At 34.1% G+C, this 24,242-nt stretch overlaps 2 protein-coding genes across 3 annotated transcripts in view; one reads left to right on the forward strand and one right to left on the reverse strand.

The window, feature by feature from the left end:
- Positions 1-851: 851 nt before the first annotated feature.
- LOC126710557 (triacylglycerol lipase OBL1-like) overlaps positions 852-24,242 on the forward strand; it is a 43,846-nt gene continuing 20,455 nt past the window's right edge. Inside the window, exons 1-2 of the mRNA XM_050411092.1 lie at positions 852-979; positions 1,098-1,815. Of these exons, the coding sequence (XP_050267049.1) occupies positions 1,506-1,815 (310 nt within the window). The 5' untranslated portion in view covers positions 852-979; positions 1,098-1,505. The remainder of the gene's footprint in view (positions 980-1,097; positions 1,816-24,242) is intronic.
- On the reverse strand, positions 13,113-22,366 carry LOC126710546 (protein DETOXIFICATION 27-like). Of its 2 annotated transcripts, XM_050411076.1 has the most exons (10): positions 21,850-22,364; positions 21,536-21,716; positions 21,078-21,298; positions 20,228-20,769; positions 19,375-19,461; positions 18,980-19,036; positions 18,115-18,353; positions 17,115-17,233; positions 13,422-13,511; positions 13,113-13,314 (listed from the first exon to the last, which is right to left on the reverse strand). In XM_050411076.1, the coding sequence occupies exons 3-10, from the start codon at positions 21,180-21,182 to the stop codon at positions 13,243-13,245; spliced, it is 1,311 nt and encodes a 436-aa protein (XP_050267033.1). In that variant the 5' UTR covers positions 21,183-21,298; positions 21,536-21,716; positions 21,850-22,364; the 3' UTR covers positions 13,113-13,242. The 2 variants fall into 2 exon arrangements, with proteins under 2 accessions (XP_050267033.1, XP_050267025.1); XM_050411068.1 differs by having other exon boundaries at positions 21,078-21,716; positions 21,850-22,366.

Consider the following 24,242-nt stretch of genomic DNA (forward strand, 5'->3'; position numbering starts at 1 on the left):
TTAATTACTTAAAGCCATAAGCATATGTCTCTTACCTTACATTTTTCAGAAGTTAGGAATACTTAAAGCCATAAGCATATGTCTCTTACCTTGTCTCTTACCACAAGCATATGTCTCTTACCTTATTTTTTTATTTTTTAAGTTCAGAATTGTTGTATATAGAATTACAGATATAAATATTGAGTTTCTTTGCTAAAATTTACGGTAGTTTTCCCAATTGAGACATTGACTTTATCTATTTATTTTTTTAAATACACTTTCCAACATATTTTCTATCATTTCTCTATCTCAATTAAATATTATTTTTCTATCATTTTTTATTATTTTTTAAATCAATTTTTATTCATTCCCAACTCCCAAGTCTCAACAACTATATTTTCCAAATTATAATAGCTACATTTTTAAATCTCCTAACAGTATAATTTTTAAAAATATTTCAATGATCTATTTTGTTAATGGTCTAATTTTAATTCTCACGCTTTCATTATTTATCTGTCCGTCATTATCAAATCTACCTTAGCATCATGCAAGTTCTTTGAAAATTCTATGTAATTTAAAATTTATCAAATCTAAGTATATTTGGAATGAGTTTATTCATTAAGAAATATTATCTCCACAATATATTCAAATTATAGGTGGCAGGTTATTACAAGTTATTATCAGTGGACAAAAAAATAATTTTAGTAGTAAGTTAAATTTTGAACGAATAACATTGTAAAAATAAAAATATTATAGAAATAACATTTCTCTTAATTTTTTTATATTATAAAAGACAGACTACTAATTTAAAGCCCACGCCCGTTTGAGTGTTTCACTTAAACAAAACAATAGAAGCCATTCACAGATCTCCATTTTATTTGTTCTCATCTCAGACAGAGAGAGAGAGAGGGAGAAATCGTTGTTTTGCTCCATTGAGGGAGAGATCATCGTCTTCCTCGTCTGCTCCACCTCCACCACCAACGACATGCGGCCCAAATGGGTTAGTTCGGTTTTTTTGTTGCTTTTATTGTTCTAATTTCATTAGCTTTATGAGAAAGGATTGTGTTTTGTGATTTAATTAACTTTATAACTTTCAGCACCATCAATTTGTATTGTAGATATGTTTGGAAGACTGGAAAGTATTCACTGGAAGAGACTCTAGTGGAAAAGAAATGCATGTAAATGAGTAATATTTAAGCAGATCAAATGCTAAAACGGAGTGTATTTTACAAAAAGAAGCTACCTGCTATCATGGGCCGAGTGCATATCACTCGATAAGGCATTAGAAAGCATGCCATATGTCTCTTACCTTATCTTTTTCAAAAGTTAGGAATACTTACCTTGTCTCTTAATTACCATAAGCATATGTCTCTAACCTTATCTTTTTTCGAAAGTTAGGAATTGTGGTATACAGAATTGCAGATATAAATATTGAGTCGCTTTGCTAAAATTTGATTACCTGGTTTTCTAATTGAGACATTGACATAGCAACCCATCCTGCACCTTCTCCATATTACTTCTAAGCCATGTCTTGTGATGAAAAAAATTTCAGCAAAAATTATTTTGTGCTGAAGCCAGATAACACTAGTTTCTATGATCTCGGTTGCTTTCTCTTTTCCTCTGAATCAAAAGATTGTGAATTCATTGAGTGCTCATCAGAAGACCTTAAGGGAGGTTTTTGGAGAAGATGGTACATCTTCAGCTCCCTTTTTGCGCAGAAACTCCTCCTTAAGGTGGAAAACCCTATGAAAAAATTAGGGAAAGTGTTAGAGCAATGGCTGAATCTTCTTTCAAGAAACGGTGGATTACTCAGGCTCTTCACCAATTTCTTAACAGGTTTGGCTTGTGTTATATGTAGCATGGTATATTGAGCATTTAATAGGTTCTAAAGTTCCATTTATATAATCTGCATGCATGTACGGCAGGGATTCACATCTAGTGCAATACCTAGGGTATTGGACGGTGTGCAATACCTCAAATCCCAGCCATCCATTTAATCCAATGTCTCCTTATTTTGACACCTCACCAAGACACGCTGGCAATCCTTGTACTCACTCAAAATTTCATTTTAGCTTCCGATTTTTGAATTTCACTAAAACTCTTTCTCCTCTCTCTCAATACCTCCGTGCTCTATCTGTCACTCTCCCTAACGCTCCACTCTCTCAACCCTGACTACGCCTCCACCACTCTTTCAACATCCACGATTGCTCTCTGCCTCTCCGTCAACCCTATCTTCACCACTTCCCACATACCCAACTCAGACCCATAAGCAAAAACAAAGAAAAAATGGCGGCTCACCATCAGAGATCCCGACCCCTAAACATGCACACCCTTTTTAGACCCAGATCAAAGAGAGTAAGGGTTGGGGTTTGGAGAGAATCGGGTGTTTGAGTGAGAATTTGATGCTTTTCAGACCCAGATCAGAGAAAGTAAGGGTTAGGGTTTGATGCTTTTTCAGGTTAGATCTATGGAGGGATATGAGATTGAGAGAGAAAGAGAGTTTGGTCGAAGGAGAGAAGAAGCCACCATCGGAGGTGGAGGTTGTGATGAAAATTATCCTTGCCGATTTGGGCGTGTTTCAAAGAGAGACCACCACTCGGTAAGGGTTTTCTTTTATCTCTATTATTTTTAATAAACTCTGTTTTCTTTTATCTCTATTTTTTAATTCTGTTTTCTGTTTTTTTGGTTTTTAGCTTAGGAATTGAAATCAAGTCTTATATTGCTTGCAATTTTTGTCAATTGTTTAAAAATGCTTGATACAAAAATAGTGATTGTGGAATTAAAAATGCTTTCTCTGGCATTAAAAATCTACCAACGTGATACAAAAACAGTATATTAGAACTGTACATCTTCCAAAAATAATGATTGTGGCTGCTCAACTTAAGGACTCTGGAGGAATTTAGTGTAGATTTTACATAATGTTTTGTAAAATGAATAGGTAAAATAGGTAAAATAGCTTTTTGTGGTGCCAAATAGCTAAAAAAAATAGCTCCACTGCTATGAATGCTCTTATATTCCATCAAAAAAGAGAAGAAAAAGAAAGAAGGTACCTATTGTGAGGACGAGGATGCACCTTGGACCTCGGGGACAAGCACTAGCTATGTGAGACGCATAAAGTTAAAACATCAAGAAGGGAAGAAAGCAGACTTGGCACGGAATACAAGAAGGAGAATGGTGTAGAAGCCATCCTCTCCACATTAAATACAAGACAACCACTCCTCTGGCCGCATTAATGAGAAAATGATTATTAATCTTTAATTTTTTAGAAATTTTGCAAGTATGAAAAATATAAGAAGATGTAATTCAATAGTAAATTTGTCAAAATTCAGCTCTAATAATATGGCTAAACTTTGTCCTAAAAATAATGTGACTTCAAAATTCAGATGCATGGTAGCAGAAAAAGAAGCTCTTGCTTGGAGCTGAGGGAGCTTGAATCCCATGATGAGAGCTCTTTGGAACTCACCCTTCTTATTTCCTTGTTTTTTTGGGGAAATATTGTAGTAGCCGAACTTGATAGAGCTGGATAGTGTGTGATTTGGTATTTTGGTTATTTAAGCCAGCCTGACTCAGCCCAATACTCATTAAAGAAAGTGGGCCAAGCCACAGGCCTCAAAATAAAAATGGGTGTCCCTTTGAAGTTTTTGCTGAGCTTGAACAATTCCACTTAGCACAAGTATATAGGCCCACACTAGAAATCCATTCAATGACACCCATATTTAGTGGTGCGAATTAGAGGCATCAAGGCCCACAATAATCGGTCATAATATCTGTTTGCAAACTTATAATTAATGAGCTAACTCGTAAGTATTGTAATTTTTTTTAGACAATAGGTAACATTTAAAAAAAAAAAAATCCATTTTTAAGTCAACTTTATGATGATTATACATAGTTGGTAGTGGCAGAGTCAGAAATTTATTTTGGGGGGGTCATATATATATATATATATATATATTTTTTTTTTTTTTTTTTTTTGTGTATGAAATGTAAAAATAGTAATGTATAATACTTTATAATTCAATATGTGCTAAAAATAAAAGTGTATTTAATTAAAATTAAACAATCATGAAACAAGATTGACAAAATGATTTAATATCTTTAATCAACTATGAAATGTCAATATAGTAGTATATACTGCATATTTTAATCAACTAATCAAATAAATTTATAATTTATAATGCCATTCGGTATATAATATATTGATTATTATAATAATAAATAATATATTATAAGGAAAATAAAAAAGAAAGCAAATGAAAAGTAAAGTAAAAAAAATCAAAAGAAAACAAATGCAAAGTACTTGAGAAAGAGTTAAAAACAAAGGGTCAGCCAGTCAGTTAGGGGTACAAAGTACTACATAATCAAGGGATGAAGGGCCCATAGCTTTAATCTTTCACTGTTTCTTGTCTAGTTTAGTCACATAGTACAAAACTTTTACTTTTTATATTGTAAACAAACTACAACAGAAATGGGAGGAAAAAAAAAAAAAAAAAAGGCAAAGGACAAGTCGCCAACGGAGAGAGAGAGAGAGAGAGAGAGAGAGAGAGAGAGAGAGAGAGAGTCACCTATGTGAGGTAAAATGTTTATGCAACTGTATGGAGGGACTTGGTAGTGCGGCACATCAACAAAGTTTGACTTTTCGATTTTTCTATTGTTGTGATACAAGTAAATCCTAGATGTGTTGGTATGAAAATTAGAATTGTTTTTTTTTTCTCTTTTCTTTGTTGAGGTAATTGTTAAAATACCTATGTCTTCATTTTAAAGATGTTAAATGTTTTTTTTTTAAAATAGGAAAAGATACTGAAAGTTTAATTATTGTAATTTGCTGACATATATATTTATGGATTGTATTTTATTTAAATGAAAATTATGTTTATTTTTAGACTTTCTAAAATATGTATATTATCAAGTATGAGGGGGCCAAAATAATAAGATTATTTAAAAAAATTCAAATTATTTAGGATACTTCCAAAAAAATAATAATAAAAAAAAATTTTCAAATTTGGGGGGGGGGGGTGCCAAGGCCCCCTGGGTCCTCAAGTGGCTCCACCACTGGTTGGTTGGAAATTAAAAATATAAAATATAAAAAAGAAGTCGAAGACTATACCTAGTTGGTTTAAAAAATCTTTGTTACAAATTTATATGAAATTCTTGTGGTAAAATAATGGTTGAATGACTAAATTAGACATTTTTTAACAGCTTAAATTTTTTTTAATTAAGTGCTAGGATGTGTTGGAAAAATGGAACATCTCACGTGTTTGGCTTTATTTAAGAGAAATATGAGGCAATAGGTGAAGGAGATTGTTAGAATAATGGTCAAATAATTAAAATCACAAATATTTTACCAGTCTTAAGATAGATAAGAAACCTATAAACCAATAAATTTTTAGATTGACAAGAAAAATCAAAACAATAATGAAATTAATAACTACATTAAAAAATTGCTAAAAGTCTTGTAACTCAATCGGCATCTTGTGATATTTCTAACGCATTTAGGATTCAAATCAAACCTCCCATTCTCTTTTTTCTTTTCTTTTTCTTTTTTGGGACAAAATATTTCCCCTTATTGAAACTATCAAAATAATTAAAAACAATAATAGTTTCAATACTTAATGGGCATTTGCATTTCAAGTAGCAACTAATAAATATGCTAGAGAATTGCATTGTCTACAATATTTTCACAACAAATCTTAAGTGACAGTTGGTTACTAGTTATTGTTGGTGAGCAAAAAGAGTAATTCAAGTGATTGGTCCAAATTAGAACCAATAACAGCTTACTATCTATGATTTATTGTGAAAGTGTTATGAAAATATTGTGTTAGGTTCTAAAGTTTAGGACTTTGTGTATTTAGAACTCTAATTTGTATTATTGGCAAACCATGATCAAAACAATTTGTTTAGAAGTGTTTAAAGCTAGCTCAAAGTTGTATATCAATGTAAAGTTGGAATCGAGTGTAAAGCAGAAAGCACTGTAGCTTTCGGCCTGGCTCGATCGATCGAAGCTTAGGCTCAACCGATCAAAGCTCGAGCAGATCGCTTTTCTGCAGAATTTTTCAACTCAGCCCAATTTGTTTTAAAACATTTTTAGGGTTTCTTATTTGTCCAAAGTATAAAAGGTAAACCCTAGCCACGTTTTAGTGTCGCTCATATTGCGGTTTTTGTAAATCTCTTGTGAGATCTAGAGGAGCTTTCATTTACACAAACTTAGAGTTTTCAAGGAGGAGATATTTTCTACACCTTGATAATCAAAACAGTTGCTGCCTTTAAAGTTTAAAGAATACACAAGCGGGGGTGCTTGTAGCTGGTGGGAATCCAAGAAAGAAGGAGTCCGTGGATTCGGAGCTTGCACGTGATCGTGTCAGTAAGTTCTACTGGTTGGTAGCATTAGGAAGTCAAACGCGAGTGCTTGTAAGTCCTTTTGTATGAACTGCGATTCTTTCAAGATAGTAGATTCAAGTTTACCTTGAGGATAGCTAGGTCAAATCCTCCCCAGGTTTTTACCGGTTTGGTTTCCTGGGTGATCATATCTTGTGTTATTTATTTTCTGCTGCTTTGCATGATTTGATCTTTATTATTGTGATAACTTAGACTTATTTAATTGGACTAAGTAACAACTTGGCTAATTACCTAGGTTTAATAAATTGTTTAAGGGGTCTAAAAACTGACAAGTGGTATCAGAGCGGGTAGCTCTTTTGTTGTTGATCATTTGATCACTGAGCTGATCCTTGACCCCTGTTGTTATGGAACACGGACACACTCTAGTTATTCCTCCTCACTTTAATGAGAATAATTATACTTACTGGAAAGTAAGGATGAAAGTTTTCCTGAAATCCATTAATGAGAGGGTGTGGAACTCCGTTGAGTACGGATGGGAGAAGCCCACTACTCCTGTTAGTGAGTGGCAAACTTCTCAGAAAGAAACAGCTTCGTTTAATAGCAAGGCTATGAATGCGATTTTTAATGCTGTTTCTATGAAGGAATTTAAGAGAATCTCGAATATTGAGATCGCTCATACTGCTTGGAATATCCTCCAAACTGTGCATGAAGGCACTAAGGCTGTCAAAATAAATAAATTGCAGCAATTGACTTCTAAATTTGAAAGCATTAGAATGTTTGATGATGAATCTTTTGATGAATTCTATGCTAAACTGAATGATATTGTTAATTTTGTTTTTAACTTGGGTGAAATCTATGATCAACCTAAAATTCTTAGGAAGATTCTTAGATCTTTGACTGAGAACTTTAGACCCAAGGTGACTGCCATTACTGAAAGTAAGGATGTGGACTCCATCCCTGTTGATGAGCTTGTAAGATCTCTTCAATCCTATGAGTTGGATCTACCCAAAACTACCAAATCCAAATCAATGGCTCTTAAGTCAGTTGATGATGTTGATAGTGGTGGATTTGATGATGAACTCTCTGCTACAGAGATTGCCTATCTTGCCAAGAACTTTAGAAACTTTCTCAGGAATAACAATAGAAAGGCAAGAGGCACAAACACTGCTGAACCTATAAATTTTAAGAAGCATAATCCCACTAAGGTTAATAACAATGATAAACCTAGAAAAAGAGTAGGTCAATCTTCCAATAATTCTTTGGGCTCTCAATGTTTTGGATGTCAAGGGTATGGACACATGAAATCTGAATGTCCAACCTATTTGAAATCTATGGGTAAGGCTATGGATGTAACCTTTAGTGATGGTGAAGTTTCTGATCATGAGTCTGATTGTGATGAGGATGGAAACTTCATTGCTTTCACTGCCACTGCTGTAGTTGATGAGAGCATATCTGTTGAAGAGAACCCTTCTGATGGGAAACTCTCTGAAGATGCAGATCTTCAAGAGGCTTATAACAAACTTTGCAAAGTTGCTGCAAAGGATGCTATGAATGTTGAACTTGGCCTAAAGAAAATTGAATCTCTTGAGCTTTTAAAGAAAAATTTGCTTATTAAATTGTTTGATGCTAATGATCTTTTGGACAATGTGAAAACTGAAAACATACTTTTACTTGATAAAGTTAAATCTTTAGAACTTGACGTATCTGTTGCTAGATCTGCTAGTTCTAAACTTGATCAAATGTTGAGTGTTCAAAAGTCGTCTTCTGACAAAACTGGTTTAGGTTATGTTGATAGCATCGGTGTGTCCGCTCCCCATTCCACGAAGTTTGTTCCTTCATCTTCTTCTTCTTAACCTTCAATGAGTGAGATAGTGAGTGAAACTGTCAAACCCTCTGTGAGTGAGGTTGCTAAACCCTTAGAAGATTCATCATCTAGGAAGATTAGGGTTGATCTGAAAGAATCTAAGCCTAAGAAGCCTACCCTATCTAAGGACAAGACACATGATAAACCTGCATGGGTTTGTCATTTTTGTGGAAAGACTGGACACATACGTCCAAATTGCTACAAGTTGCAAGCTGCAAAGAGAGCAAACAAACCAAAAGTACATGTGCCTCAAGCACTTGATCCTATGGTACTTATTGGTGATTTAGTAAAGACTTTAAACATTTATTCCAATCCTGGAGTTGGTAATCATTCTCAAGTGAATAAGAACTCCAATGCTCGTGATGCATCTAAAAAGTTTTGGATGCAAAAGACTCGACCTAACTGAGTCTTTCTGACATGGTCCTTGTGCTTCATTACTCTACCCTTTGTGACCATTGTTCTTTGGTTTTTTTTTTTTTTTTTTTTTTGTCTCTAGGATTTACATATCATAACATTCATGCATTTCATTCTAGGTTTTTTTTATTTTTAAATAAAAATAATAATTAAAAAAAAGGGAAAATGAAGCACATTTTGTTTTACACTATTCTTCTTGGTTTTTGAGAACAAGGTTGGTCAATTTATTTTCACATAACATGTCTTTTGTACCTTATTTAGCTTTGATGAGTTTATTTATTACACTTTACTAGTTGAAGATTTGTAGTACATGTTGTGTGAGAAAGATGTGTATGGTTTTTGATTACTATGTCTTAATTTTGAAGCCACATGTTTTTAAATGTTGGACTTGAACTTTTAGAGAAAGGCATAAATAACCATCTCATCACTGTTCACTAGCCAATCATGAACACCTTAGTGCATATCATAAGATTTTGTGCTCAAGAAAGTGTAGCACATGTACAAAAAGAACATAAGGTAAAGTCTCGGTAAAAGTGCTTAATTCTTAAAATCTAATTGGTGTGTACTATTAGGCTTGATGCCAAACTCACATAAACTTAAAATTAGAATGTATATTATGAGGCATAAATACAAGAAACTTACATGATTGCAAACTTATAATCTAGGAGATGTGGGAGTTATATGATATAACTCTTTAGGTGATAATCTCTTTTAAATTCTTTGTGATGAATTTTGTAGACTTTGTGATTGATTGCTATTCACATATCACCTCACATGTATCTCAAGTCTTTGCTAGTCGCACACACTACACAAGTTACTCTTTGTTAAACATTGTACATGTTATTGTGTGTGTTTATGATCTGACCAACCAAGTTTTTGCAATCACTTTGAATTATGTGCAAACTAAATTTGTTGCTTGAAAATTTGTGGAGAATGCAAAATTTTGTTTTTGGGAATATTGGGCTTAAAATTATTGTTTGGAAAATCATATCATCTCATACTCATGCATTTTTTGTCTTAAATTTTAATGCTTTGAGTTAGATCAACTTGTTTTTCAAAAATTGTGTTTTTCCTGAAAAATATGGTAAGTCTCTGCCTGATTCGATCAGTCCATTCTGTTTTTCGATCAATCGAAATTTTTAAAATTTTAAAATTTTTTGAGAGAGGGAGTCTTTGTCTGTTTCGATCGGTCAAGACTAATTTTCGACCGATCGAAACTCGTGTATCAGGTTTTTTAAAAAAGCTGAATTGGACTTTTTCAAAGTCATTATTCAAACTTTTTCAAGCTTTTCTCTCTCTCCGCGTTGGCTCTTGGCTCCACCATCAAATTTTTGTCGTTTTCCTTCAAGGTTTTTGTCCTTAGAAGCCGGTAAGACCCTTTTGCCCTTCTTTTTCAAGTTTATTTCTTGATTTCATGCATTTTTCATGCATTATCATGAGTATTTTCGGCATCTTCAAACTTTTTGGGGTTTTTGATGATTCAAAACTATTCTTGTGTAATTGATCAATGGGTTTTTGTGCCATGATGTTATATTGATGTTCCCTATAGTTTAATTTGATCAATTTTGTGGTTATGAAAAATTGGAAATTCTAGGGTTTTGAATTTGATCCGAATTGGGGATTTTTTCAAATTGGCTTAAATTGATGAAATTGGCTTCTTCAATTGATGTATTTGGCCATTATTTTTGTTATTATATCATGTGTAATGATCAATTCATCTATTTTTTAAAATTGATCAAGTGGTTTCTATATTTTGGGGTTTTTGTGTTAAAAACCTTTATGTGCAAGCCAATTTTGTAATTTGAACCTTTTTGACTTAATTCACTGCATTAGCACATGCATCATGACATTTAAACTTGTTCATGCATCATATATATTTTGATTCTATTTTTTGTTTTTGTGCTAACTTGCAGTTTGCTCTTGGTTTTTGGTTTGTAGTTTTTGTTCTTTCGCTCTGTGTTTTGATCCTTATCTTAGCACCATGCCTAGGAAAACTAGAGCTCATAGGATCACTTTCACTTCCTCTGAGTCTCCATCTAGAGTAGAGCTGTTTAAAAATGATAAGTGTAGAGAAGCCTATAACACCTCGAACTGTAGGCGTAAGATCTGGTATGAGCGAGTTGTTGTGTTAGATGCGCTTGATCCGGCCATTAAGGCCAATTTTGAGTCTAAGGGTTGGTTGTCTCTCGTAGAGATAGATCATCCACCTCCGACCGCCCTGATTAGAGAGTTCTACTCGAACCTCTCTTGCGACATCTATGATTCCAACACCCTAGTTAGGAGTTGGATACGAGGTGTAGAGTTCACCATTACCCCTCGGGTGGTGGCTGAGGCTCTTGGGGTGCCGGTTGTTCAGGATGCTGACTATCCCTATAATGAGTTACCCTCTTTAGATGTTGTCATGTCTTACATCACTAGGTCATCTATCCAGTGGGGTTTTGATCCTCGGATCACGTCCGCTAAGCTTACCGAGACTGCCTATCTCTTTAGGATTGCGTGTCATTCCTTGTGGCCTATCTCTCACTTCCACACCATTCCTTTAGAGCAATGTGTGTTTTTATACGCCTTTGCTTCTAGAGCGTCCATCAGTTTTCCTCACTTGTTCCTTCATTCTTTGAACGAGGTTCATAGGAGTTTTGCCGTAGGGCATGCGCTGATTCATCCTATTTTCATTCATAGGATTCTGCTCTATTTAGGTCTAGATGGTTTTCCGTCAAGTGAGTCTGTTCATGTGATAGCTCCTATAGGTGCCACATTTCTTCGTCAGAGGGCTGCTCAGTTGAGAGTTCCTCCTTCTCCCTCGTCCTAGAGGTGCGTCATCTAATAGTGTTCCCCCTCTTCCCTCTTCTACAGGTACAGCTATTGCTGAGACTTCAAGTGTTGCTGCTGATACTGATGCTGATGCTGCTGTTCCTCCACCGACTGCTACGGATGATTTAGACATTCGTCGCACGTTGGATCATGTCTTAACCGTTCAAGCGGCTCAAGGACAGATTTTGGTGGACGTACTTGATGAGATCCGTCCCTTGCATGCGAAGTTGGCGCAGTTTAGACCACCTCCCTTTTGATGATGGATATCTTGTTTGCCCTTTGGCATTCCATCACAAAAAGGGGGAGTACTAGTAAGTTTTTGTTTTTAGGGGGAGACTATTTGTTTTTTGGTTGGAGCTTGTAGAGTTTTAGATTGTATCTAAGTGCTTCACTGTGTACTTAACATTTTTAGCTCTTACCTTGTTTTTTATGGGATATTCATGTTAAAGGGAGTTTTATGTTTTTATTGGTACTTTATTTGTTTCTTATTTCAAACTGCTTATTGATTTATATTTATGAGTTATTCATTGATATATGTCTTTATTTGTGTGTTGTTTGAAATCAAGAAGTTATTTTGTTTACTTGTATTATTTCCACACATGCGGTTATGCATTTTGTTTAGTATTTCAGGAAATATACAGGTTGATTCAATTAAGCTGCTGTCTACACTTGCAACTGATGGATAGTAGTTAGGATTGAATTTGGTTTATAAGTATTATTTTGTAAAGGGCTTTTCATTTTGTAAACTTTAAGTTTATAAGTTGTGTTTTGTCACGGATTGCCAAAGGGGGAGTTTGTTAGGTTCTAAAGTTTCGGACTTTGTATATTTAGAACTCTAATTTGTATTGTTGGCAAACCATGATCAAAACAATGTGTTTAGAAGTGTTTAAAACTAGCTCAAAATTGTATGTCAACGTAAAGTTGGAATCGAGTGTAAAGCAGAAAGCACTGTGGCTTTCGGCCTAGCTCGATCGATCGAAGTTTAGGCTCGACCGATCGAAGCTCAGACAGATCGCTTTTTTGCAGAATTTTCCAACTCAGCCCTATTTGTTTTAAAACGTTTTTAGGGTTTCTTATTTGTCCTAAGTATAAAAGGTAAACCCTAGCCACGTTTTAGTGTTGCTCATATTGCGGTTTTTGTAAATCTCTTGTGAGATCTAAAAGAGTTTTCTTTTACGCAAACTTAGGATTTTCAAGGAGGAGATATTTTCTACACCTTGATGATCAAAACAGTTGCTGCCATTAAAGCTTAAAAAATACGCAAACGGGAGTGCTTGTAGTTGGTGGGAATCCAAGAAAGGAGTCCATGAATTCGGAGCTTGCACGTGGTCGTGTCAGTAAGTTCTACTGGTTGGTAGCATTAGGAAGTCAAACGGGAGTGCTTGTAAGTCCTTTTGTATGAACTTCGATTCTTTCAAGATAGTAGATTCAAGTTTACCTTGAAGATAGCTAGGTCAAATCCTCCCCAGGTTTTTACCGGTTTGGTTTCCTGGGTGATCATATCGTGTGTTATTTATTTTCCGTTGCTTTGCATGATTTAATCTTTATTATTGTGATAACCTAAACTTATTTAATTGGACTAAATAACAACTTGACTAATTACCTAAGTTTAATCAATTGTTTAAAGGGTCTAAAAACTGACATATTGTGAACGTAACACTTCTCCATTGATTATGATTGCAACCCCATTTTTCCAAGTTAAAGAACACCCTAAAAATCAATTATCCAAAACTGGATTAGCAGAAGAATTGTATATTATTAGGGAGTATACACCGCGGGCTGGTGCACCTAAAAGTGAAAATTTCCAAAATCCATCAAAATTGCTGTCATTGTTGGACCTCCTATTGATCTTCTTCTTCATCTTGTGGATTAGGACTTGACCATTTATTTACGCGAATGCTAGCTTTCTCAGCCTGAAATCCATGAAAACAAGAAATGAATTCATATGGGTTTTACATGCACAAGCACAACACAATGTCAACGTTACTATGACAAGTGAAATTGTGTTAAATTATAGTACCTCCTTTTCCCAATCGCATCGTGCTGTTATGATAGCCAAAATCACTGTTTGGATTGCAGTCCCACCCAAAATCATTCCACCCCAGATACCCTGCCACATCAATTAGTTGTATTACATTTCAACACATTGGAATCCTAGTCATGCCAAATGGAAAATTCTTTTTAGATGAGCTTATACGAGGTAAATTCACCAAGAAAAACATAATTGGTTTTTTTTTAGTTCGTTAACCTTTTCTTTTAACAAACTGGTTCTAAATTCTAATAGAACCCATATAAATTCCTTAGTTTAAATTTGATTCTTTCATATATCCATTCTCACCAAAATCAAGTTTTTAAAATTTTGGTGTTTGGCTGCACAAGCATATTTCCACTATAAAATTTAAATTTTCTTGTGCATGTTAAACACCCACATGAAAAATTAGACTGATTTTGGTTTTGGTTTAAGGGTCGGCTGAACAATAGATGCAATTGTCCAAGACTCAAATAAAAGAAGGCCCTCACTTAAAAAATATATATATATATATATGTGTGTAATATTTATCTATATATTTTAATTACAAAAGAATATTTTAGTCCTTTTATTGATCAGTAAAATGTATTAAAAAACCCCATTGTATCCTAAAATGCAAAATATTAAATAGAAAAAAAAAAAAAAAAAAAAAAAAAAAAAAAAAAAAAAAAAAAACCAAAATAACCAAACTTCAGCTAACAAAATTAAAATTTAAAAGACAAATTCATTAACTCATTCTCAAAATATGCTAAAATCAAAATTAATACTAAACAAATTTATTAAGTATACAACATAATTATCTAGAAATGTATTAAAATAAAGATTATAAATTTCTTAAAAAAAAAAAAAAAAAAATCTCTTATCTTTCTATCCCTTTGCCTCTCTACCTATATTCTTTTCTTTCTTTTCTTCTCTTGATCTTTTTATACAAGCTCAGTCATTCATTTTAAATTATATTTTTTAATTTACCTGATTGATAGGACAAGGACAATAGGCTGAGTTTTGATTCTTGATCTTTTTCTATAAGCTCAGTCATTCATTTTAAGTTATATTTTTTAATCTATTTTAAGTTATATTTTTTAATCTACTTAATTGAAAGGACAAGGACAACACGCTGAATCTTTGATTCTTCATCTTTTTCTACAATTTTTTTTTTTATAGGTAATAACAAATTTATTGATAATAGAAGTACAATGGATTTACGATAGTAAACTCATTGCACTGAAAAAAATACAAACCAATCAAAAAGAAAGACCAGCAGAATTAAGAAAATCAAACAAAGAATGATAATGTGTAAATCCCCAAATACGAGACCACTCAAACAAAGTCCTAAGCAGCAAAGACTTCACACAATCTACAAGTCTCTCAATATCCTCAAAAGTTCGGGCATTGCGCTCCTTCCAAATTAACCACATAAGACATGCTGGAACCATATTCCACACATTTGAAGTGCGACTCCCTAACCAATTCCACCATGCAGAGAGAAGAGAAACAACTTTCTTCGGCATCACCCACTGAACCCCAAACAAACAAAGGACTTCACTCCACAAGGTATGAGCATACTTACAATGGATCAATAACCCAGTCATTCATTTTAAGTTATATTTTTTAATATACTTAATTGAAAGGATAAGGACAACAAGGACAACACGCTGAATCTTTGATTCTTGATCTTTTTCTACAAGCCTAGTAATTCATTTTAAGTTATATTTTTTAATCTATTTAATTGAAAGGAAAAGGACAACATTTTAAGTTATATTTTTTAATCTACTTAATTGAAAGGAAAAGGACAAGACGCTGAATCTTTGATTCTTGATCTTTTTCTACAAGCCCAACAATCATTCATTTTAAGTAATATTTGTTAGGAAGATACACATTAATCTTTTTATTTTTAAAAATATTTTTTCAAAAATTAAAAAAATTATCATTACTTTTTCAAGAAATTTTTTTTAAAAATAGAAATTAATACGTGTTCTAAATATACCCATCAGTAAAGAGTAATTCTTAGATATTCTCAAAACACGAAAAATGGTACTCTTTTCTCTCACATTCATGATAGGATCCGTTCATTAAATTCATGGTGAGATCCACCATAAATATGAGAGAAAAAAAAAACCATTTTACTATACTCCAGAACTATCTAAAAATTTTCCGTAGATAAAATCTTATTTTCTAATCTGCTTAATTGAAAGGACAAGGACAACATGCTGAGATTGCTCCGACACTTGCACAATCTGCTCACACTCACTGACGCCACTGCACAGTGACAATGCACACTGCACAAAGCTTGATACTTGTTGATTAAATGACAAGACTTAGCACTGCACAGGCACAGTGCAATTGTTGAGTATATAATACTTTATAATCTAAAAAAGTGGAAAACAATTTTAGGCCCCAACCAACACAGCTACAAACTCCCTAATCCACCCACACGGCCCACACCCAATGGATACGCACTAAAATTAATACATATTTTTTTTTATGCAAATTTTTACTTTATTAATTATTATTAGTTATTATACCAATTAATAATTTAATGTATATTATATCAACTTATTTATATTTTAATAATACAGATTTATTAAATCAAATAATAAATAAAAATAAAAAATAGATTTTAAATAAGAATAAAAAATTTTAATTAATATTATTTAATTACTATTTAAACATTAAAAAAATTCACTTAAAATTTCCTTCAAAGTTGTTGAGCCGGGACTTTAACTTGTATCAGAAGATTCAGAACCAAACTAATTCTATGATCCCTTATAAAACACGAAGACAACCAGCCATTCAATCCGGAATGCAAACTAAGTCCAAACTTCTTATGTAACTGAACATATTAAGCCTATTGTACAAAATAGGCAACTGACCTAAAAGGTCTTCAAAAGAAGACAAAATTTAACTAGCTGATGCACTTTCACCATGTATGTGCTAGGAGCTGTTGGATAACCTACAAGGCTCTTTTCTTTTCTTTTCTTTCTAAAATGGTTTGAGGCATTAGCCACTAGAGCCGTGTCAAAGGAGAAAGCATCTCCTTCTTCCATTGAGTGGGTAAAAGTATCTCTTATGTTTGCTCTATAAGATGGGCCTTTAAGATAATTTTCGATCTCAAATATTTGTGGGTTTAATGTCTGTGAAATCTACTAACTTCCCTAACTTGTGAGAGACGTGTTCAATTTAGTATGCTTATAAGATATTTCCTGGTGCCAAAGGATTTTTAGGACAACACAATTACGGATGCGTCTATTTTCATACCAAATTTCACCATTTGTTCATTTGTGTAATTGTGAATAGTTAATAAAAAATGATGAGTCCATATGGACAAAATGTGTGTCCGTCATTCATAATTACATAAATCAATAAGTTAGAGAAATTTGGCACAGGATTGAGTATTTCTAGAATTTTTCTAATGGGTTCAACATACCCAAAGTACATGACTTTTGATGCACATTTACTTTCATGATTGACTGAGTCGGTAGACCTATATTCACGCTACAAACATGACTCTTAGCTTTGTTCTTGACTTTTCTTTATTTTTTTGGTTTTAGACTTCACTCTGTTTATTAGGGGCCATGTTGAGGCCGAACCAACTATCATATGTAAATGCCCACAAAGCCAGTGACGGATTAGGTATATATCATAATCTCTACTAAATCGGAGGCTAATGAAAGAAGTTACGCATACCATAACTCCAAGGTCGAAGACCAATCCCATTACAAGTCCAAGTGGGAGCCCAACGACATAGTAGCAGCACAGATTTATATATGCAACCCATGCCTGCCATCCCGATCCAACAGCCACTCCTGTCATAGTGAAGAAAATATATTTACAACTGATTTCAAAGAGGAAAAGACTAGTACTTAGAGACATCGTTTGATAACCTATATTTTCTTCTTTAATTAAGTTTTGACAAAATTTAATGCCAATATTCAAATGAAAGGGATAATCACCAAATATAGGTTCAAAACAAACAAAAATACTATGTTTGATTAGGTGTGTTTCATTTTATATTCTAACAAATGTGATATATCATATGTCAAGCTATGCTTAGCAAAGCATAGAATGAAACACAAACATTAGAACAAAGGATTTTTATTTGTTCAACTCTATGGTATTTTTCACATCTCATGTTCATGGTGCTCTTCAAGAAGCACATCTAGATACTAACACTATGTGGTTTTCTAAAGTATAAACAATTTGATTAGAAATTACCTATGTAGCATAGATACGGACATTATACATAATACAACATGCTACGTAATATAGTAACACGACATTTCTTGAAAAATTAGGATACGATATGTAGAGGATTCGAGAAAAAATTACTTAACTAAATTTATTTTTAGGTATATATATTTTATATTTGAAATAAATTATGTTTATTTTGGATTTAAAAAGTATGTAACAACAATTAAATACTTGAAAATATATCTAAAATTAATTTAAAGACAATAAAATATTGTTTAAAGTACGAACAAAAAGAGTTCAAATAAATTGAACACCCATAAAAAGAGTTCAAATAAACAACATTCAACATCAAAATAGAAAAACTAAATTAAAAAATAATTTTTTTAAGTGCGTATTTGACATGTTTGTGTCCATGTTGAATATGTGTCATGTTGGATATGTGTCCGACACTAGTGCGTTAGTAATTTTGCTATGTCCGTTCTTCTTCGGAAATTACCTGATAAAATAGGTTGAACACTGTTTAGGAGAATTGTAACAGCTAATAGAACAGTGAGCTTATCAACTGCTTCAAGCACTTCAGTGGTGGTTGTGAATAAATAAGCATACTTGTCATGGAGTATCATGATTAGAGCGCAAAAAAAGATCCCAATCACACTCGATTGTATCACGGAGACTATTGTTGCGAATTGTGCTGCCTTGCCATTCCCAGCTCCTAGCTCATTGGCTACCCTAACTCTGTAAATTCCATGACAAAAAGTTCAAATAACTATCATTCCATGTTAAAAAGTCAAACTAAACGCATTTGAAGGGATACAGTAAGTTACAAATTCTAATCATTCCCTAGCATCATTTTTATCTTTCTCACCCAAATTGCCCACAAAGTTCCAAATTCAAATCAATCTTTCACTTTTTATTATTAACATTATTAAAGAATTTTTATTTTAGTCTTTAACCAAATTAATCCACTTCCCACCCATAAAACACACTAAAAACCGGCTCTGGTTGAATGACTTGAATCTCCTCCTTCACTTTGTTTTATTAAGTTTTAAAATTCTTTTCTTAACTAAAAAAAGTCAGTTTTACTTTTCATTTTATTTCTGTACCTAAACAAGTAGGTTGGTCTCCCTATTTTTAAGTAAGTTTTGTTTTTTTTTTTTTTGACTTTTTTTAGGTGCATTTATGAACACGTGATGCAGAGGTTGGTCAAGTCCCGTATCCTTTTTTTTTTTAAATAGTCTTTTTACTTTTACTAAATAATCTCTTAATTAATAGTTATATATAATTATATATTGAAAGAAATACATGATAATGATAAGACAATCAAATATTGGGAAAAGGACTAAGGAGTTGTCAATTTGTACCCGGTACCAGCAAAAAAGGCCAGAGGAATCATCATCTCCCAGCCATTGATAGTCATGCTGCAAAATTGTAATTGAAATCCACCAACCAAACCGAAAAAGTGTTACAAAAATTTCTTATAACTTCATACTTCATACCAAACCACCATGGGAAAAAGGTGCAATTTCCATTTCTTCCTGAATATTAGAAAAACTCATTTTTCTTTATGAAAGTCTCTTTGATTCATTTCAAAAGTATAATTAAAGTACTTGGCGGTAAGAACTACTTTTTTTTTTTTTTTAGCAATCACATGACAGTAATATATAACTAATAAAACAGATTATCAAAAAAAAAAAAAAATATATATATATATATATATAAAACTAATAAAACATGGGGAGAGAAGAGAACCACGTACCAGATTGACAAAGCATCCACGGCTAAAGTGGCATTCTGTAGGAACCCAGTCATTAATATTAGTATTCTGTAATACCAATTCTCCAAGCTACACAAATCACCAACAACACCCACATAAAAAATAATAATAATAAATAAATAAATAATGATATCAAAGAAACAGTTGAGAGTTGGAACAGTGAATAAGTAACACACCAACCAAAATCTTCCATCCCCTTGGGTTGAACAATGTTTCATTTTTTTAATCCACCAACCAAAATCTTCTATCCCCTTGGGTTGAACAATGTTTCATTTTTTTAATCCACCAATTATAATATTTAATGCTTTTTTTTTAATTTTTTTTCTTGGAACAAAATATGCAAACTATTGTTATTGGGAGTATAAAATAGAAAAGAAATCAAACCAGAAAAAAAAAATAGAAAAGAAATGAATTATTCAGAACTGAGAGAATAATGTTAGCTCCTTTCATGTATACGGCAAATTCTACTAAAATTTAATCAATAGGACACATTATTATTTTTAAAGGATCTTTGTATGTTTACCTTATACTTATAATGTAAATTTATAGTATAACACATAAAAAGTAATAAATGTTACTTTCAATGTGTCTATAATGTGGGCCGTTATTAAGTACTTCAAGAGTATGTTCCTTCCTTCTCATATAGGATAGTACTAACTCGCCATGTGGCCCACCTCTATTTAAGAGGGACTATTCAATAATCTTCACCTTACATTGCACTGTACAATGTAAAAGAAAAAATTTCTCAAATATTGAATAATTGATATGAACTATCAAAAAAGAGAGAGAGAGAGAGAGAACACCGCATAGAATATACATTGAGAGAGAGAGAGACCATAGCATAACGCCAGAAGCAGCAGAGAGTTTGAGAAATTCCCATAGGCCAGAAAAGGCTTCAGTGGAGAACCCATGCCAAGTCAAAGGACAGCCACCAAAGGCAGTATAGCCGTACAATCCAAAAATCAAAACCCACCAGGAGATATCCAAAGCAAGAGCCGCACCCACAAGGCCAAGATCCAACACATAAATGAATAGCCAACTAGTCAACACATTCACCAACAGACCCACCAAAGAAACCCAAGCAATCACTATGTTCTTCAGCTGGGACTGCAAGAACCTTTGCAATGGGAACTGAAACGCAAAGCTGAAATGCAATGGTATTAACCAACAGGCCACCACACCTGAAGCCTCTGCCACGTCATCGGGTTGTCCTATGAGTTTCAGCAGCGGAGAGGCGAAAACGTAGAAGGGTAGTAGCAAGAAACAACATAGGACTAGCACAATCCATGACCTTTGCATGTATATTCCCAACATGTGGTACCTCTTCGCACCAAATGCTTGCCCACACAATGTCTCTAACGCACTTGCCATCCCTAACTGCTTGCCCAAAACAAAAATACCCAAAACCAATGTTAACCAAAGTCAATCATTGTTTCTAATTATCTCATATATCAGAAATATGCATCGTTCACTTCACACTAGAAGAAGGCATTTCATGTTTCGAATATATATACTTTTTTGAACATCAAATAATGATTGCTCGGATGCATCAGATATATGTATCGTTTCTTTGTCTAACAACGAGTAAGCCTCATACAGCTGTGAGGTAGTCTGTAGTCAAGACATGAATACATGAGATAATTAATTAGTATTATTCCGACTAGTATGGAGTTTTGACGAATTACCAGTAGGCCGAAATTGAAGCCAACGATAACAGTGTTGGCAATGGAAATCGCAGCAAGTTCAACTTCACCAAGGCGGCCAGCGAAGGCTTGGGTGACAACGTTCATGGTGTAAGAAGCGATGCGGCTGAAGATGGCGGGACCCACGATTTGCCATAGCTTCTTGGATTCAATCCACACCCTTGATGAAAGATTTTTCTTTTCTTCATCTTTGAGTCCAACTTCTGTGGTTGTCGATTCCGGTAATAGTGGCTCGTTAATGCTCCCCATCAGAGTGAGTTTAGAAATTAGAATTTAGAAACAGTCTCAGCCTAATCTATATATATATATATAAAACCAAAACTTTTGAAACTTCCATAATTTTCTCCATCAGCACAACATTAAAAAAAAATTAATAATAAAACATAAAACAATAAAACCAAAACCCAAAAAAAAAAAAACGTCTTAAACCCATTCCCTACCCGACTCTGATTTTCACGCTTTCCCTTTTACGAAAACTCTGCCATTACCTTCCTCCCAGCTCCTCCTCAATCACACCCATGGCAAGCCAATCAGACCCACGGCAATTCAACACCCAACCCATCCAGCCTACCTTTCCCGATCCTCTGCCTCTCCCTTTCCACGGCAAGACCCAATAGACACCTTCAACAAGGGTTACCAGAGATACACATATATATTTACAATTGAGAAAGGCTTAAGACAATTTGGTTTTCCTTTGAAGGAAACAAAAGAAAAAAAAAGTGGGTATGATAAAGAAAGGATCTAGGAAGATTACCTTTTTGAGATTTGGCTTAGAATCCATAAAAAACAGAGATACTCAACCAACGACAAGCGGCTAATAACTGGCTGTGAGGAATACAAAGAGATTGAGAGGAAAGGAACGATAACGGTTTCCGTTGGAAAGCCTGTTTGATTTGGACGGAGTTATTACGGAGTGAGTTACACCAACTAACGACAAGCGGCTAATAACTGACGACATTAAATCTGGGTATCAGTTCTTGCAACAAGGGCACCAGAATGCACAGCCTGGTCAATCTGATGTTTCGAGGTTGAAACCGTTGTGGCAAGCTATTTGGAACCTCCCCGTACCGAGCAAAGTGAAGAACTTGGTTTGGAGAGCAACCAAGAACTCCTTGCCAACCAAAGACAACCTGGTTCGAAGAAAGATTATCCAAAACGGCAGCTGTGATGTTTGCCGAGAACACATGGAAGATGTGAAGCATGCATTATATAGCTGTCCAAAGCTTGCTGAACTGTGGAAAAAAATGCCTCAATGGACTCACGTGAACTGTTTGATTTGGACGGAGTTATTAAGGAGTGAGTTACTCCAACTAACGACAAGCGGCTTTCCAAAGAGGCGTCTATTGGGTTATAGCCTTACAGGCTTATTAGACAGATTTTTGTTTCAACATGGTGGGCCTTTTGAGCCCAATATGGTTTTAGCCTAATGGGACCCAGTTATGGACCCAAAATAATGAATTATTGGGCCCATCCAACAAGAATACTGTTCATTCTGTTAATTTTCTACTGCTAATCTGCTTTTCAATGGCCGAATAAAATTTAGACAAAATTCTGTTTTTTTGTGTGTGAAAACTGAGTTATTGGTCGATTTGAATTGTTTTTGTGTGAAAACTGAGTTATGATTTATTTTTTACCCCAGCCTAGTATTCTAGAGTTGATTGAATTGTAGCTTTTGTGCACACACTAAGATAATCAAATTGAATATATGTTTTTGTGTGGAAATTGAGCTATTGGTCAATTTGAATTGTTTTTGTGTGGAAAATGAACTATGGGTTTGAATTTGTTTAGTGGAAATTGAGAGAGGTGGAGTTATCAGCTTGCTTCCTTTGTTTTTGTGTGGAAACTGAGCTATGATTTATTTTTTACCCCAGCCTATTTTGTATTCTAGAGTTGATTGAATATATGTTTTTAAATATAATGAATGCATTGAATATTTAGTGGAATATATGAAATAAATGAAATTGAAAAATAACAACATGCTACTAGAGAATCGATGTTGAATTCCAATAGCTAATGTCACATCATTTGGAAAAAATTGATAGCTTTCCCGTGCATCGCACGGGTTAGCGACTAGTGGCCTAAATTTAAGAGAGATTGATAGAAGGGTAGTGATGTAGGACAACCTAGGCATCCCACCTAGATTAGTCTCACCGTAAAACCTTAGGCTTCCCACCTAAGGTGTTTGGAATCACCACCAAACAAATCAATGAAAATAATCTCAATAATAATAATAGTCTGTCCAACACAAAGGAATCGTCTGGAGCTTTATATACAGCTTCCAGGAATCATAATAATAAAGATAAACTCTCCTAAACAATCTCAAATACTAATACGATAATCCTAATAATCTCAAATACTAATCCAATACTAAAAATAAACTCAAATAAAGATAACATAAATGATAAAGATAATCTCCACAGATGTGCCATCATGTGGTGTCCGAACCAATTCCCCTAGGGTGGGAGAAACTCGACCCCGTCGAGTAAAGCTCATAAGGATCAAGTGACATCAAAACAAACTCCATCAAACCACAAGCTCACTGGATCAGCATGACGCCTCCGTCAACGCTCATATGTGCAAGTGATAGGAGGTAGAGATGAGGTAGTAGCAAGTGTATCCAAGTAAGCCTCCAAAAGAGTAGGATCAAGCTGCCGCAACTCCTCTCTGGTGATCCATGTACAGTCAGAATCAGGCCGTCCTCGCCAGCGAACCAAGAAGCGCTAAACTGTTCCATCCCTAGTGAAAAGAGACAGCTCATCCAAAATAACATCAATAATATCTTTATGTGCCTTTTGGAAACAAGATGGTGTAGGGCTAGGGACAGGGTTAGCCAAAGAAGAAGAGGGAGGATCATAAAAAGGGTTATAGGGAATAACTGTTGGACCTTTAAAAGCAAGTAAATCAGCAATATTAAAAGTAGAACTAATACCATAATCTAAAGGTATATCAATCACATAAGCATTAGGTCCAAGTTTCTTTAATTCCTTGAATGGGCCAGCACTGCGGGTCTGCAGTTTCTTAACGGTTCTTGAAGGATACCGTTCAGGCCTGATACGAATCATAACATAATCTCCTACATCAAAGTCTAAATGACGTCGATGTAAATCAGCCTGAGTCTTATACTTAAGATTACTAACATGAATTCGT

The sequence above is a fragment of the Quercus robur genome, chromosome 2 (assembly GCF_932294415.1).
Source record: "Quercus robur chromosome 2, dhQueRobu3.1, whole genome shotgun sequence".
Classification (NCBI taxonomy): Eukaryota; Viridiplantae; Streptophyta; class Magnoliopsida; order Fagales; family Fagaceae; genus Quercus; species Quercus robur.

Bases quoted from the DNA above. Each gene is read 5' to 3' on its own strand.
- LOC126710546 (XM_050411068.1), bottom strand. From the start codon at position 21,344: ATGGGGAGCATTAACGAGCCACTATTACCGGAATCGACAACCACAGAA. The intron at 18,354-18,979 runs GTACAAATTGAC...TGGAATTTACAG, and splicing joins GCCTTTTTTGCTGGTACCGG to AGTTAGGGTAGCCAATGAGC. The intron at 13,512-17,114 runs GTATGCGTAACT...TTGATGTGGCAG, and splicing joins TCTTCGACCTTGGAGTTATG to GGTATCTGGGGTGGAATGAT.